General features: G+C 42.7%; 1 protein-coding gene across 2 annotated transcripts in view; it reads left to right on the top strand.

The window, feature by feature from the left end:
* Window positions 1-3632: 3632 nt before the first annotated feature.
* The window catches only part of ATP6V1C2 (ATPase H+ transporting V1 subunit C2), a 49056-nt gene continuing 36922 nt past the window's right edge, over window positions 3633-15766 (top strand). The window contains exons 1-2 of one of the 2 annotated variants that reach the window (XM_040430985.1): window positions 3633-3713; window positions 7383-7546. In XM_040430985.1, coding sequence (XP_040286919.1) covers window positions 7418-7546 — 129 coding nt within the window. In that variant the 5' untranslated portion in view covers window positions 3633-3713; window positions 7383-7417. The remainder of the gene's footprint in view (window positions 3714-7382; window positions 7547-15766) is intronic. The other variant, XM_040430986.1, reaches the window with a different exon arrangement.

Below are 15766 nucleotides of genomic sequence, written 5' to 3'. Positions count from 1 at the left end.
ACATATTTTTCCCTATTGCTAGACGCAGCAGGAAGAGTCAGGACCTCATGTATATTCGGACTCCAGCGCCGGAGATGTTTATTAAATGATTGGATCAATTCAAGAGAGTGACCCAGCATTTTGGGGATCTGTCCCTAGTTTACGCTGCCCTTAGTTTTTCTACATGAAAGTATGTATATCTCATTGAGGTCATGGTTTAAAAAAAAAAGTGTCATAATTAAAAAAAAAAAACAAACAGTAGATGTCTATGGGACTTAAAGGGGTTGTCCCACGACAAATATTCTACAGTTTTCAAACCAGCACCTGGATCTGAATACTTTTATAAATGCATGTAATTAAAAATGTATTATAGCTACTGATTAAATCTTTCTTTATAGCGCCACCTGCTGTTTGCTCTTTTTCTAATTTCTCTGTCCACCTCACTGAGGTGGATGCACATGCCGCGCAGCCATATCGCGCCGCTCAAGCTGCTTGCAAAATGCGAGCGCCCAACAGTCAGTGAGTGGGTGTGTCAAAAACATGTCCGTCATGCGCCTCCTGCCCCGTTTGCCTGCTCCTCCCACTTTATGAATGAAGCAGGCAGGTGGGGCAGGAGGCGCATGACGGAGGGAGAGATGTCACGCACAGGCAGAACAGTGAGGAGCGGCGCTCTAGTTCTGCTGCCCACTGCCGGACATGTGAGGAGTGGGAGTGGTGAAGCGGCCGCCGCTCAGGAGACTTGTGTAGCAGCAGTTTCGGTGCAGTTGGGGCTCATTTTCCCGGCTCGTGGACCCCCCGCAGTGCATGGCCCATGTGCCCGCCCCGCTGTCCTGACAGCTGCTCACTCCGCAGCCGCTGCCCCGTGCTCTGCATCTCAGCATCAGCAGAAGAAGCGTGGGGAGGAGCTGGGCCATGACCGTGGAGCTAAATGTCCTGCAGCAGAACTCCCAGAAGGTAGGAGCTGCCCCCGGTGTGTGCACAGCGCCGGGCATTGCACCGGCCCCGCCGCAAGTGTCCCCGCTCCCCCCCCCCCCCCACTGATACATTACAAGAAGGCGTGTGGGGGCACTGTGGGGGGATCTGTGGAGGGCACTGTTATGGGGGCATTTGTGGAGGGCACTGTTATAGGGGGATCTGTGGAGGGCACTGTTATGGGGGATCTGTAGAGGGCACTTATGGGGGGATCTGTGGAAGGCACTTATGGGGGATCTGTGGATGACACTGTTATGGAGATATCTGTGGATGTCACTGTTATGGAGATATCTGTGGATGACACATACACTCACCTAAAGAATTATTAGGAACACCTGTTCTATTTCTCAATAATGCAATTATCTAGTCAACCAATCACATGGCAGTTGCTTCAATGCATTTAGGGGGGTGCTCCTGGTCAAGACAATCTCCTGAACTCCAAACTGAATGTCAGAATGGGAAAGAAAGGTGATTTAATCAATTTTGAGCGTGGCATGGTTGTTGGTGCCAGACGGGCCGGTCTGAGTATTTCACAATCTGCTCAGTTACTGGGATTTTCACGCACAACCATTTCTAGGGTTTACAAAGAATGGTGTGAAAAGGGAAAAACATCCAGTATGCGGCAGTCCTGTGGGCAAAAATGCCTTGTGGATGCTAGAGGTCAGAGGAGAATGGGCCGACTGATTCAAGCTGATAGAAGAGCAACATTGACTGAAATAACCACTCGTTACAACCGAGGTATGCAGCAAAGCATTTGTGAAGCCACAACACGCACAACCTTGAGGCGGATGGGCTACAACAGCAGAAGACCCCACCGGGTACCACTCATCTCCACTACAAATAGGAAAAAGAGGCTACAATTTGCACGAGCTCACCAAAATTGGACTGTTGAAGACTGGAAAAATGTTGCCTGGTCTGATGAGTCTCGATTTCTGTTGAGACATTCAAATGGTAGAGTCCGAATTTGGCGTAAACAGAATGAGAACATGTATCCATCATGCCTTGTTACCACTGTGCAGGCTGGTGGTGGTGGTGTAATGGTGTGGGGGATGTTTTCTGGGCACACTTTAGGCCCCTAAGTGCCAATTGGGCATCGTTTAAATGCCACGGTCTACCTGAGCATTGTTTCTGACCATGTCCATCCCTTCATGACCACCATGTACCCATCCTCTGATGGCTACTTCCAGCAGGATAATGCACCATGTCACAAAGCTCGAATCATTTCAAATTGTTTTCTTGAACATGACAATGAGTTCACTGTACTAAAATGGCCCCCACAGTCACCAGATCTCAACCCAATAGAGCATCTTTGGGATGTGGTGGAACGGGAGCTTTGTGCCCTGGATGTGCACCCCTCAAATCTCCATCAACTGCAAGATGCTATCCTATCAATATGGGCCAACATTTCTAAAGAATGCTATCAGCACCTTGTTGAATCAATGCCACGTAGAATTAAGGCAGTTCTGAAGGCAAAAGGGGGTCCAACACCGTATTAGTATGGTGTTCCTAATGATTCTTTAGGTGAGTGTATATAGCATAAGATGCTATATACGGTATGTGTCATCCACAGATATCCCCATAACAGTGTCATCCACAGATATTCCCCATAAGTGCCCTCCACAGATCCCCCATAAGTGCCCTCCACAGATCCCCCATAACAGTGTGTCATCCACAGATCTCTGATAACAGTGTGTCATCCACAGATCCCCCATAACAGTGTGTCATCCACAGATCTCTGATAACAGTGTGTCATCCACAGATCCCCCATAACAATGTGTCATCCACAGATCCCCCATAACAGTGTGTCATCCACAGATCCCCAATAACAGTGTGTCATCCACAGATCCCCAATAACAGTGTGTCATCCACGGATCCCCCATAAGTGCCCTCCACAGATCCCCCATAACAGTGTGTCATCCACAGATCCCCCATAACAGTGTGTCATCCACAGATCCCCAATAACAGTGTGTCCTCCACAGATCCCCAATAACAGTGTGTCCTCCACAGATCCCCAATAACAGTGTGTCATCCACAGATCCCCAATAACAGTGTGTCATCCACGGATCCCCCATAACAATACAGTACAGCAGGATTGCCATCCAAAATCAGCCTGTCCTGCACAAAGCGGTACTGTTGGGAGGCATGTTGGGTGAATGGTAGGGGAGGTAGTGGGGGGGGGGCGGCGGCGGGGTTGGGGGACAGATGGGGAGGGGGCCCCATGAATCAGTTTTGCACCGGGGCCCCATGGATTGTGTGTACGCCACTGACGGACGTCATTCGCATTTTCTTTTTGGACCGCAAAATACATACGATTGTGTGAATGTAGCCTAAAAATGCATTTTGTACTTTGTTTATTAATTTGTAAAGATTTACAGCTACCATCTGAAGGTGGCAATTTTTTTTGTAAAAAATGTGGGCAACAGACACCAAAAATGAAAAAAATAAATAAAATTAATTTCTATGGCCAACCAATAATTCAGAATTATTGCATTGGTTAAGTCCCATTGCTGTGGGATTAAAGGGATTTTACAGTCAGTACAATGCATATCTACTGAAAGGTCAAGATACTGAGAGGAGTGTGTACAACGCCTGCAGGGGATAGCCCTGAGCCGAATGTCACGTCACACAGGTGCCACCTTCTTATGCTCCACACATAAAGGGAGGCTCTGGACTGCTAAGTGCAGCATTTGTGTACAGGAGAGGAGGCTGCAAGGAGGTGCCCAGGACTGGCACAGCACGCAGGAGGCAGAGCGCACACTCAGGTAATATAAGACCCTGCATCTCACGCAGGTAGAGGCTTTCTTCTCTTATCTCTTGGTCAGGGTTAGTTATTGCAAGGACAGACAACCTGCTGGGGAACTACAAGTCACAGACTGGCTAAAGCTGGCTTCAGCCTACACAGCCAGTCATCCATTTAGTTTTTTTTTCATAAACGTGCACTCCAGTTATTTGTTCCATTTCCAGTAATTATTGCCTTAAAATGTGGGGAAAAATGTATAATATAGAAACCTAGTGGGGCGACATTTATCGATGTGTTTACGCCAGGTTTTGGTGAAAAATGCAGCTCAGATTGGGACATGTGCCAAATCTGCACAATTTTGACTTTTATTTTTTTACTCACATGTGTGACAATGTACAGAAGATTTGCGCAAATTTCTGTGCCGATTTTTGTGCGTTTCTGCACTCAAACAGCACCAAAAACAGCAATTTCGAACAGTGTTTTTTGGTGCGGATTTGATACGGTTTTTAACGCAGATCTCAGCCTTTATTAGAAAAGGATGAAATCCGCAAACATAATTGACGTGCTGCAAATTTTGAAATCCGCAAAGAAAAAAAATCTGCAACGTGTATATGAGATTAGTTTAATTTCATACAGTTTGCTGGTACTGTATTAGACTACATTCACACGACCGTATGTATTTTGAAATCCGTAAAAAATACGGATGACGTCGCTGTGACATCCATTTTTTTTTTTGCGGATCCATTGTTACATTGAATATCCTTGTCCGCGAAACGGACAAGAATAGGACATGCTCTATATTTTTTGCGGGGCTATGGAACGGACATACGGATGCGGACAGCACACGGTGTGCTGTCCGCATTTTTTGCAGACCCATTGAAATGAATGGGTCCTCATCCAATCCGCCAAAAAGACGGAATGGACACGGAAACAAAATGCTTTCTTGGGAATGTAGCCTAATGCTGCAGTCTTTCTGCACAGGAACCTAAGCGGCAAAACCGCGCCTATTCCACAGCGCATGCAGGTGGCCTAAAAGCGGATGTAGACTCCCAGGAGACATAGTTAGGGCCGCATTGTATTAATTGAATTAAGGAGAAATGGCACAAATATATGGTGAAATTCTATGTCTGCTAATAGTAGGTATAGAGCATGGTGGCTCAGTGGTCAATCCTGGGGTCCATGGGTGCACCTTTCTGCTGCTTGAGGCGAAAACTGAAATAGTGCCCCTCCCTCCCCAATGTCAATTTCATAACCTAACCCCTTCCCTTCAGCCCATGACCCTTCTGCTGCCCCCCTCTGTTGCCCCTACCTGCTGCTGCCTCACCTGGCCTCATTGGTGGTGCACCCTTGCTGGGGTCCTAGGTTCAAATCTGACCGAGGACAACATCTGCATGGAGTTTGTATGTTCTCCCCGTGTTTTCGTGGGTTTCCTTCGGGTTCTCCGGTTTCCCCCCACACTCCAAAGACTTACTGATAGGGACCTTAGATTGGGAGCCCCATAGGGGACAGCTTGATAACAATGTCCGTAAAGCGATACAGAATGTGTCAGTGCTATATAAGTGAATAAAATAGATTTTTTTTTCAGTTCAAATTTATTAAGCCATACACCCTTTAATAACTGTGCTCAATTTTGATTGGGGCAAAATACATTATTATTAATTAAATGCGACTTAATAACTTTTCTCATGTTCTTTACCTCTGGCACTCCAGCTGTTCTGTAACTACAACTCCCAGAAGAAACACCCAGAGGAAAAAAAATTAAAAAAAAACACTGACCCCCCCCCCCCAAAAAAACACTAGTCAAGTGAATTTTTTTTTTAAAAAAAAAAATCCTTTTTTTCCCCCACTTCCATGGGAGATAGAAGAATAGTCAAGGAGGTGTGCAATGCTGGGAGTTGTAGTTTCACAGCAGTTGGAGTGCCTAGGGGCTCGTTCACATGACCGTGCCTTTTTTTGCGGTCCGCAAATTGAGGATCCGCAAAAAAAACGGATGCCGCCGTGTGCCTTCCGCAATTTGCGGACCGGAACAGGAGACCCATTATAGAAATGCCTATTCTTGTCCGCAAAACGGACGAGAAGAGGACAGGACTCATCATTTTTGCGGGGCCACGGAACGGAGCAACGGATGCGGACAGCACACAGAGTGCTGTCCGCATCTTTTGCAGACCCATTGAAATGAATGGTACTGTATGCGGAACGCAGAAAACGGCCCGTATACGGAACGCTAAATACGTTTGCGCGAACGAGCCCTAAGGCTGCTGTTCCCAGACCTAGTATAAGTAAAGCTCCAGCTTGGAGCCATTTATAACTGTGTGTTCGGGAATTGTAGTATTAGTTGTTTATTTTGCAGTATAAGGCTACATGCACACGACCGTGGTGTGTTTTGCGGTCCGCAAATCGCGGATCCGCAAAACATGGATGGTGTCCATGTGCGTTCCGCAATTTGCAGAATGGCACGGACAGCCTTTAATATAACTGCCTATTCTTGTCCGCAAAGAACAGACAAGAATAGGACATGTTATATTTTTTTTGCGGGGCCACGGAACGGAGCAACGGATGCGGACAGCACACAGAGTTCTGTTCGCATATTTTGCGGCCCAATTGAAGTGAATGGGTCCGCATCCGAGCCGCCAAAACTGCGGCTCGGATGCGGACCAAAACAACGGCCGTGTGCATGAGGCCTAAATCTATCGTGGGGGTGATTTAACAGGGAAGAAGCGCTGAATTCACATTCTCCACAGCAGATTCCATCTGCAGACTACAGACTGCCACAGTCACATAAGGCCTCGTCCACATTTACGTGTCGATGACACAGCTGTAAAAAAAAAAGAGTTTGTGTTTCATCCGTGAAGATGTCCGTGAAGGATCCGTGGTTGGCCCTTGTGTTCGTTTTTACCATCCGTGTGTTATCTGTGAAAATTTATCTTCAAAGAATCTCCTGTCAGTCTACAGTAAAAAAAAAGACACACCACAGATGCAATCCATGGTGTGTCCATGATTTTCACGGACCCATAGACTTCTATGGGCGTGCTTGGTCCGCATCATGGATCAAAGTAACGCATGTCTCCGTGATTTTTTTACTGACCCACGGTCAGTAAAAAAATACTGAAATGTGAACAGACACATTTAAATCAATGGCTACTTGTGCTGTCCGTGGAAAATGCGGGCAGCACGCGTCAGTGAAAAATGGAAATGTGAACGAGGCCTAAAGGGAACCATACGGGGTATAGATATTTTGTAGATCAGGAAATCGCTTAGAATGCAATCCCTTAATATAAACTTTGAACAGCTCCCAAGGTGGAGTCTCCCCTGAAGCCACTTAGGGTTTATCATTTCCCCACAGATGGAGCAGGATTGATTGTTTCCATCTTACTGAAATTCTCGCCTTGTGCTGGTGTCACCTTAGCTGGCTCCCTGACACCTCTTCCCGGCTGGAGATGTCAGTAATCCCACACCACAGGTAATATCGCAGGTACAAGACACCCGATCCTTCCCCATGTGAGAGGTGCACTGTGCACTCAGCAACTGCTTGCGGCACCCGAATAACGTCACCATAGTGGGCGCTCATTCATTTTAGGGTATTATACTTCTGGCTCTTGGTTTACACTTAGTATATGAATATAACATGGTATAGATGTATATCGCCATATGGCACAATGTATATAGGTATAACCAGCTATATTGATTTTAGTTTCCAGTGTCTGAAGCAAATTACACCATTGGAAAATGTCAGAGTTTTGGTTAATTTCGGTTCCTGGAGATAAGACCAACTTAGCAGCTCTGGAGAGGATGAATACAGTCACCAGTAAAGCCAACCTGTCTGAGAATTCAAAGTTCATCATACCTGACCTGAAGGTAAGGACACATTTACAGAATATATTACTACCTACATGGGACATCTAGTAGGGAAGAATGAGCTGTATCATGTTGTTTCATTGTTTTCAAGACCTCTGTTTACTGTTAGTGAATGGAAACCCATACTAGACTAGTGCTCCTTGCACAGTTGGCAGGTTGTTACTGCTGTGTCCAGTCTTCTATGAGCTGAACACACAGCAAAGTTTTCTGGAGCCTGGGCTAATGTCTCTTACAAACGCTGACACATTGTAACAAACAGCAGACTTGTGAAAGTGAGGCAAGATGAGGACAAGTTTCCAGCCTCTGGAGGTAACATCGGCTGCATTCACTGACAGCAAGTAGAGATCTTAAAAATAGTGAGAGACCAGAAATACAAAGAATATTAGAAAGTCACAGAACGTTTTATCATACAGTAATTAAAATGTATTTACACAGGACTGGAAAATAGCTTTAATTAGAACAGAAATGAGCAATACCTGGTAATAGAGCGGAGCGTGTGAGATATGGCCTGAGATATTGTGTCCTCTCCTGTGTGACAGCGCTCGCCGCTCCATTTACTGAAAGCAGAATCTGCTGTTTTCTCATTTGTTTCCAAAATACTTCTATTTGTTGTGAAAGAAAGAGTCAATGTTTATCTAGAAAGATGTGATGTATAGTCAATACAGAGGAGACAGACAGACGGACAGAGGGATATGAAGATAGGTAGATAGATAGATAGATAGATAGATAGATAGATAGATAGATAGATAGATAGATAGATAGATATGAGATAGATAATAGATAGATAGATAATAGATAGATAGATAGATAGATAGATAGATAGACAGATAATAGATAGATAGATAGATAGATAGATAGATAGATAGATATGAGGATGAATAGATAGATAATAGACAGACAGACAGATAGATAGATAATAGATAGATAATAGATAGATAGACAGATAATAGATAGATAGATAGATAGATAGATAGATAGATAGATAGATAGATAATAGATAGATAATAGATAGATAGATAGATAGATAATACATAATAGATAGATAATAGATAATAAATAATAGATAGATAGATAGATAGATAATAGATAGATAATAGATAGATAGATAGATAGATAATAGATAGATGATAGATAGATAATAGATAGATAGATAGATAGATAGATAGATAGATAGACAGATAATAGATAGATAGATAATAGATAGATAGATAGATAGATAGATAGATAGATAGATAGATAGAGAGATAGACGGATAGATAGATAGATAGATAGATAGATAGATAGATAGATAGATATGAGATAGATAATAGATAGATAGATAATAGATAGATAGATAGATAGATAGATAGATAGACAGATAATAGATAGATAGATAATAGATAGATAGATAGATAGATAGATAGATAGATAATAGATAGATAGATAGATATGAGATAGATAATAGATAGATAGATAATAGATAGATAGATAGATAGATAGATAGACAGATAATAGATAGATAGATAATAGACAGACAGACAGATAGATAGATAGATAGATAGATAGATAGATAGATAATAGATAGATAGATAGATAGATAGATAGATAATAGATAGATAGATAGATAGACAGATAATAGATAGATAGATAGACAGATAATAGATAGATAGATAGATAGATAGATAGATAGATAGATAGATAGATAGATAATACATAATAGATAGATAATAGATAATAAATAATAGATAGATAGATAGATAGTAACATACATAGTAACATAGTACATAAGGCCGAAAAAAGACATTTGTCCATCCAGTTCGGCCTGTTATCCTGCAAGTTGATCCAGAGGAAGGCAAAAAAACCCTGTGAGGTAGAAGCCAATTTTCTCCACTTTAGGGGAATAAAAAATTTCTTCCCGACTCCAATCAGAATAACTCCCTGGATCAACGACCCCTCTCTAGTAGCTATAGCCTGTAATATTATTACGCTCTAGAAACACATCCAGGCCCCTCTTGAATTCCTTTATTGTACTCACCATCACCACCTCCTCAGGCAGAGAGTTCCATAGTCTCACTGCTCTTACCGTAAAGAATCCTCTTCTATGTTTGTGTACAAACCTTCTTTCCTCCAGACGCAGAGGATGTCCCCTCGTCACAGTCACAGTCCTGGGGATAAATAGCTGATGGGATAGATCTCTGTACTGACCCCTGATATATTTATACATATTAATTAGATCTCCCCTCAGTCGTCTTTTTTCTAAAGTGAATAACCCTAATTTTGATAATCTTTCAGGGTACTGTAGTTGCCCCATTCCAGTTATTACTTTAGTTGCCCTCCTCTGAACCCTCTCTAGCTCTGCTATGTCTGCCTTGTTTACAGGAGCCCAGAACTGTACACAGTACTCCATGTGTGGTCTGACTAGCGATTTGTAAAGTGGTAGGACTATGTTCATATCACGGGAATCTATGCCCCTTTTGATGCAACCCATTATCTTGTTGGCCTTGGCAGCAGCTGCCTGACACTGGTTTTTGCTGTTTAGTTTGCTGTTTATTAAAATTCCTAGATCCTTTTCCATGTCAGTGTTACCGAGTGTTTTACCATTTAGTATGTACGGGTGACTTGCATTTTTCCTTCCCATGTGCATAACCTTACATTTATCAGTGTTAAACCTCATCTGCCACTTATCTGCCCAAGCCTCTAATCTATCCAGATCCCTCTGTAGTAGTATACTGTCCTCTTCAGTGTAAATTACTTTACACAGTTTAGTGTCATCTGCGAAAATTGATACTTTACTATGCAAGCCTTCTACAAGATCATTAATAAATATATTGAAGAGAATAGGGCCCAATACTGACCCCTGAGGTACCCCACTAGTGACAGTGACCCAATCTGAATGTGTACCGTTAATAACCACCCTCTGTTTTCTATCACTCAGCCAGTTACTTACCCACATACAGATGTTTTCTCCCAGTCCGAGCATTCTCATTTTATATACTAACCTTTTATGCGGTACAGTGTCAAATGCTTTGGAGAAGTCCAGATATACGACATCCATTGATTCGCCGCTGTCAAGTCTAGAACTTACCTCCTCATAGAAACTGATTAAATTAGTTTGACATGACCGATCCCTCACGAAGCCATGCTGATATGGCGTTATTTGCTTATTTCCGTTGAGATGCTCTAATATAGCATCTCTCAGAAAACCTTCAAACAGTTTACCCACAACAGATGTTAAACTTACCGGCCTATAGTTTCCAGGCTCTGTTTTTGGCCCCTTTTTGAATATTGGCACCACATATGCCACGCGCCAATCCTGTGGGACATTCCCTGTCAGTATAGAGTCTGCAAATATCAGAAATAAGGGTCTGGCTATGACATTACTTAATTCCTTTAGGATACGGGGGTGTATGCCATCCGGTCCTGGCGATTTGTCTATTTTAATCTTGTTAAGCCGCTGATGTACTTCTTCCTGGGTCAGACAGGACACTTTTAATGGGGAATTTATTTTTGCATTCTGCATGTCATCTGACAATTTATTTTCCTCAGTGAATACATTGGAGAAAAAAATATTTAACAGCTTTGCTTTCTCCTCGTCGCTCTCTGCGACTCCCCCCTCATTACTCTTTAAAGGGCCAACACCTTCAGCTTTATACTTTTTAACATTTATATAATTGAAGAACATTTTAGGGTTGGTTTTACTCTCTTTGGCAATTAATCTCTCGGTCTCTAGTTTGGCCGCTTTTATTTGTTTTTTACATGTTCTATTTTTTTCCTTATAGTTTTTCAGTGCTTCCGTGCTACCCTCCTGTTTTAGTGTTTTATATGCTTTCTTTTTGTCATTTATTGCTTTCTTTACAGTTCCATTTATCCACATTGGTTTCTTTTTGTTCCTTAACCTTTTATTACCATACGGTATGTACCTCTGACAATGAGTTTTTAGGATGTTTTTAAAGATATCCCATTTTGTGTCTGTATTTGTGAGGACTTTGTCCCAGTTAGTTTGGCCTATGGCCTCTCTTAGTTGGCTAAATTTAGCTTTTTTGAAGTTTGGTATTTTTGTTCCTCCCTGTAGAAACGCTCTTTTGAATGATAATTGGAAGGTTATTACTTTATGGTCACTATTTCCCAGGTGTCCCCCGACCTGCACGTCTGTTGTTCTGTCAGGTCTATTGGTTAATACTAAGTCCAGTATGGCCGTCCCTCTAGTCGGGTCCTGAACCAGTTGGGAGAGGTAATTGTCTTTGGTTATAGCCACGAACCTGTTTCCCTTATGAGATATACAAGTTTCAGTTTCCCAGTCTATATCTGGGTAGTTGAAGTCCCCCATAATAACCACCTCATTATGATCTGCCGCCTCGTCTATCTCATTTAGTAGTAGATTTTCTGTGGACTCTGGTATATTAGGTGGTTTATAGTAAACTCCTATTAGTAATTTATTGTTGTTTTTAGCTCCATGTATCTCTACCCATAGTGACTCCACATGTTCATGTCCCTCACTTATATATTCTCGGACTGTGGGCTTTAGACAGGACTTTATATAAAGGCAGACCCCTCCCCCTCTCCGGTTTTGACGATCCTTTCTAAACAGACTGTAACCTTGTACATTAACTGCCCAGTCATAGCTATCATCCAGCCATGTCTCAGTTATTCCCACTATGTCATAGTCCTCCTCACACATCACTAATTCCAGTTCACCAGTTTTATTAGTCAGGCTTCTGGCATTAGTATACATACATTAGAGAGGTTTATGTATATTTTTTACCCTACACCTTTCCTTCTGAATTGTTCTAGTCCCTCCTTCCATTCCTCCCCCATTCTTATTACCTTGCCCCCGGTCTCTATCTGCACTATCTTCCCCTCCTATAACGTAATTACCCTCCCCCCCAGTCCCTAGTTTAAACACTCCTCCAACCTTCTAGCCATCTTTCTCCCCAGCACAGCTGCCCCTTCCCCATTGAGGTGCAGCCCGTCCCTACGATAGAGCCTGTTGCCGATAGAAAAATCGGCCCAGTTCTCCAGGAACCCAAACCCCTCCATCCTACACCAGTTCTTGAGCCACTTGTTAATCTCCCTAATCTCCCATTGCCTTTCTTGTGTGGCTCGTGGTACAGGCAGTATTTCGGAAAATACTACCTTAGAGGTCCTTGCCCTCAGCTTTTGACCTAAATCCCTGAAATCATTTTTAAGGACTCTCCACCTACCTCTAACTTTGTCATTGGTTCCGATATGGACCATGACCGCTGGATCGTCTCCGGCCCCTCCCAGTAATCTGTCAACCCGATCCGCGATGTGTCGAACTCTAGCGCCAGGAAGACAGCACACTGTTCGGCGATCACGGTCTTTGTGACAGATTTCCCTATCTGTTCCCCTAATAATGGAGTCTCCCACTACCAGCACCTGTCTGGCCTGCCCTGCTCTCCTGGTTCCCTGCTTACTGGAGCTGACATTCCCCTGACTGGCAGAGGAAGTGTCTGGCTGCAGCAGTGCCGTCCCCGGACTGACATCCCCCTCATCTGCCAAACGTGCAAACTTGTTGGGGTGTGTCAGATCAGGGCTAGCCTCCCTGGCACTCTTCCCTCTACCCCGCTTTCTAACTTTTACCCAGCTAGCTACCTCACTTTCCTCAGCCTCCTCTCTGTCACCCTCCCCCTCATCTACCCCAAAGAGTGCTTGCTCGGTGAGAAGCAAACTCTTTTGCAAATTATCAATGCCTCTCAGTGTTGCAACTTGCCCATTTAGAGACTCGATCTGCGATTCCAAACGGGTAATTTGCTCACATCTAGAACAAAGATATACACCCTTGAACGGCTGTTCCAGGACTGCATACATCATGCAAGATGTGCACTGGACTGCGTTGTAAATTGTGCAACCCATACTAAATGGGGATTACAACAGTAAAAAAGTAAAACAGTATAAATGATTTAGATTTAGACCCTGTCTGCTGTAGTTGAAGGACCACGTAAAATTAAGCCAACAACACACAAGGAAATTATATCCAACCTTAGTTTCCAAACACCTTTTCTTAAACTCCTTATTTTTTAACTCCACTTAATAAGAAGCCACTTAGTAGAGCAAGCCTCAGAAAGAGCAGGCTCTGAAGAGTATAAGTGGCTCAATTTATAGCACCTGGTTGCCCCAGGCACTCGCCTTAATTAAGCAGAGAAAAAAAAAAAAAAAAAAAAAACGATTTTAAATGCAAGTACAAAAATACAAACACTTAACTTTCAATGATCTCTGCTGCAATCCACACTCAGCCACCTGCAATCACTCCCACAAAACCACACACAGCTCTAGAACTCCTTATTTTTTAACTCCACTTAATAAGAAGCCACTTAGTAGAGCAAGCCTCAGAAAGAGCAGGCTCTGAAGAGTATAAGTGGCTCAATTTATAGCACCTGGTTGCCCCAGGCACTCGCCTTAATTAAGCAGAGAAAAAAAAAAAAAAAAAAAAACGATTTTAAATGCAAGTACAAAAATACAAACACTTAACTTTCAATGATCTCTGCTGCAATCCACACTCAGCCACCTGCAATCACTCCCACAAAACCACACACAGCTCTAGAACTCCTTATTTTTTAACTCCACTTAATAAGAAGCCACTTAGTAGAGCAAGCCTCAGAAAGAGCAGGCTCTGAAGAGTATAAGTGGCTCAATTTATAGCACCTGGTTGCCCCAGGCACTCGCCTTAATTAAGCAGAGAAAAAAAAAAAAAAAAAAAAAACGATTTTAAATGCAAGTACAAAAATACAAACACTTAACTTTCAATGATCTCTGCTGCAATCCACACTCAGCCACCTGCAATCACTCCCACAAAACCACACACAGCTCTAGAACTCCTTATTTTTTAACTCCACTTAATAAGAAGCCACTTAGTAGAGCAAGCCTCAGAAAGAGCAGGCTCTGAAGAGTATAAGTGGCTCAATTTATAGCACCTGGTTGCCCCAGGCACTCGCCTTAATTAAGCAGAGAAAAAAAAAAAAAAAAAAAAAAACGATTTTAAATGCAAGTACAAAAATACAAACACTTAACTTTCAATGATCTCTGCTGCAATCCACACTCAGCCACCTGCAATCACTCCCACAAAACCACACACAGCTCTAGAACTCCTTATTTTTTAACTCCACTTAATAAGAAGCCACTTAGTAGAGCAAGCCTCAGAAAGAGCAGGCTCTGAAGAGTATAAGTGGCTCAATTTATAGCACCTGGTTGCCCCAGGCACTCGCCTTAATTAAGCAGAGAAAAAAAAAAAAAAAAAAAAAAAACGATTTTAAATGCAAGTACAAAAATACAAACACTTAACTTTCAATGATCTCTGCTGCAATCCACACTCAGCCACCTGCAATCACTCCCACAAAACCACACACAGCTCTAGAACTCCTTATTTTTTAACTCCACTTAATAAGAAGCCACTTAGTAGAGCAAGCCTCAGAAAGAGCAGGCTCTGAAGAGTATAAGTGGCTCAATTTATAGCACCTGGTTGCCCCAGGCACTCGCCTTAATTAAGCAGAGAAAAAAAAAAAAAAAAAAAACGATTTTAAATGCAAGTACAAAAATACAAACACTTAACTTTCAATGATCTCTGCTGCAATCCACACTCAGCCACCTGCAATCACTCCCACAAAACCACACACAGCTCTAGAACTCCTTATTTTTTAACTCCACTTAATAAGAAGCCACTTAGTAGAGCAAGCCTCAGAAAGAGCAGGCTCTGAAGAGTATAAGTGGCTCAATTTATAGCACCTGGTTGCCCCAGGCACTCGCCTTAATTAAGCAGAGAAAAAAAAAAAAAAAAAAAACGATTTTAAATGCAAGTACAAAAATACAAACACTTAACTTTCAATGATCTCTGCTGCAATCCACACTCAGCCACCTGCAATCACTCCCACAAAACCACACACAGCTCTAGAACTCCTTATTTTTTAACTCCACTTAATAAGAAGCCACTTAGTAGAGCAAGCCTCAGAAAGAGCAGGCTCTGAAGAGTATAAGTGGCTCAATTTATAGCACCTGGTTGCCCCAGGCACTCGCCTTAATTAAGCAGAGAAAAAAAAAAAAAAAAAAAAACGATTTTAAATGCAAGTACAAAAATACAAACACTTAACTTTCAATGATCTCTGCTGCAATCCACACTCAGCCACCTGCAATCACTCCCACAAAACCACACACAGCTCTAGAACTCCTTATTTTTTAACTCCACTTAATAAGAAGCCACTTAGTAGAGCAAGCCTCAGAAAGAGCAGG

This window comes from Bufo bufo, chromosome 4, assembly GCF_905171765.1.
Source record: "Bufo bufo chromosome 4, aBufBuf1.1, whole genome shotgun sequence".
NCBI classification, from domain to species: domain Eukaryota; kingdom Metazoa; phylum Chordata; class Amphibia; order Anura; family Bufonidae; genus Bufo; species Bufo bufo.
The sequence above is the reverse complement of the archived record's forward strand: the minus strand, read 5'-3'. Positions and strand labels throughout refer to the sequence as shown.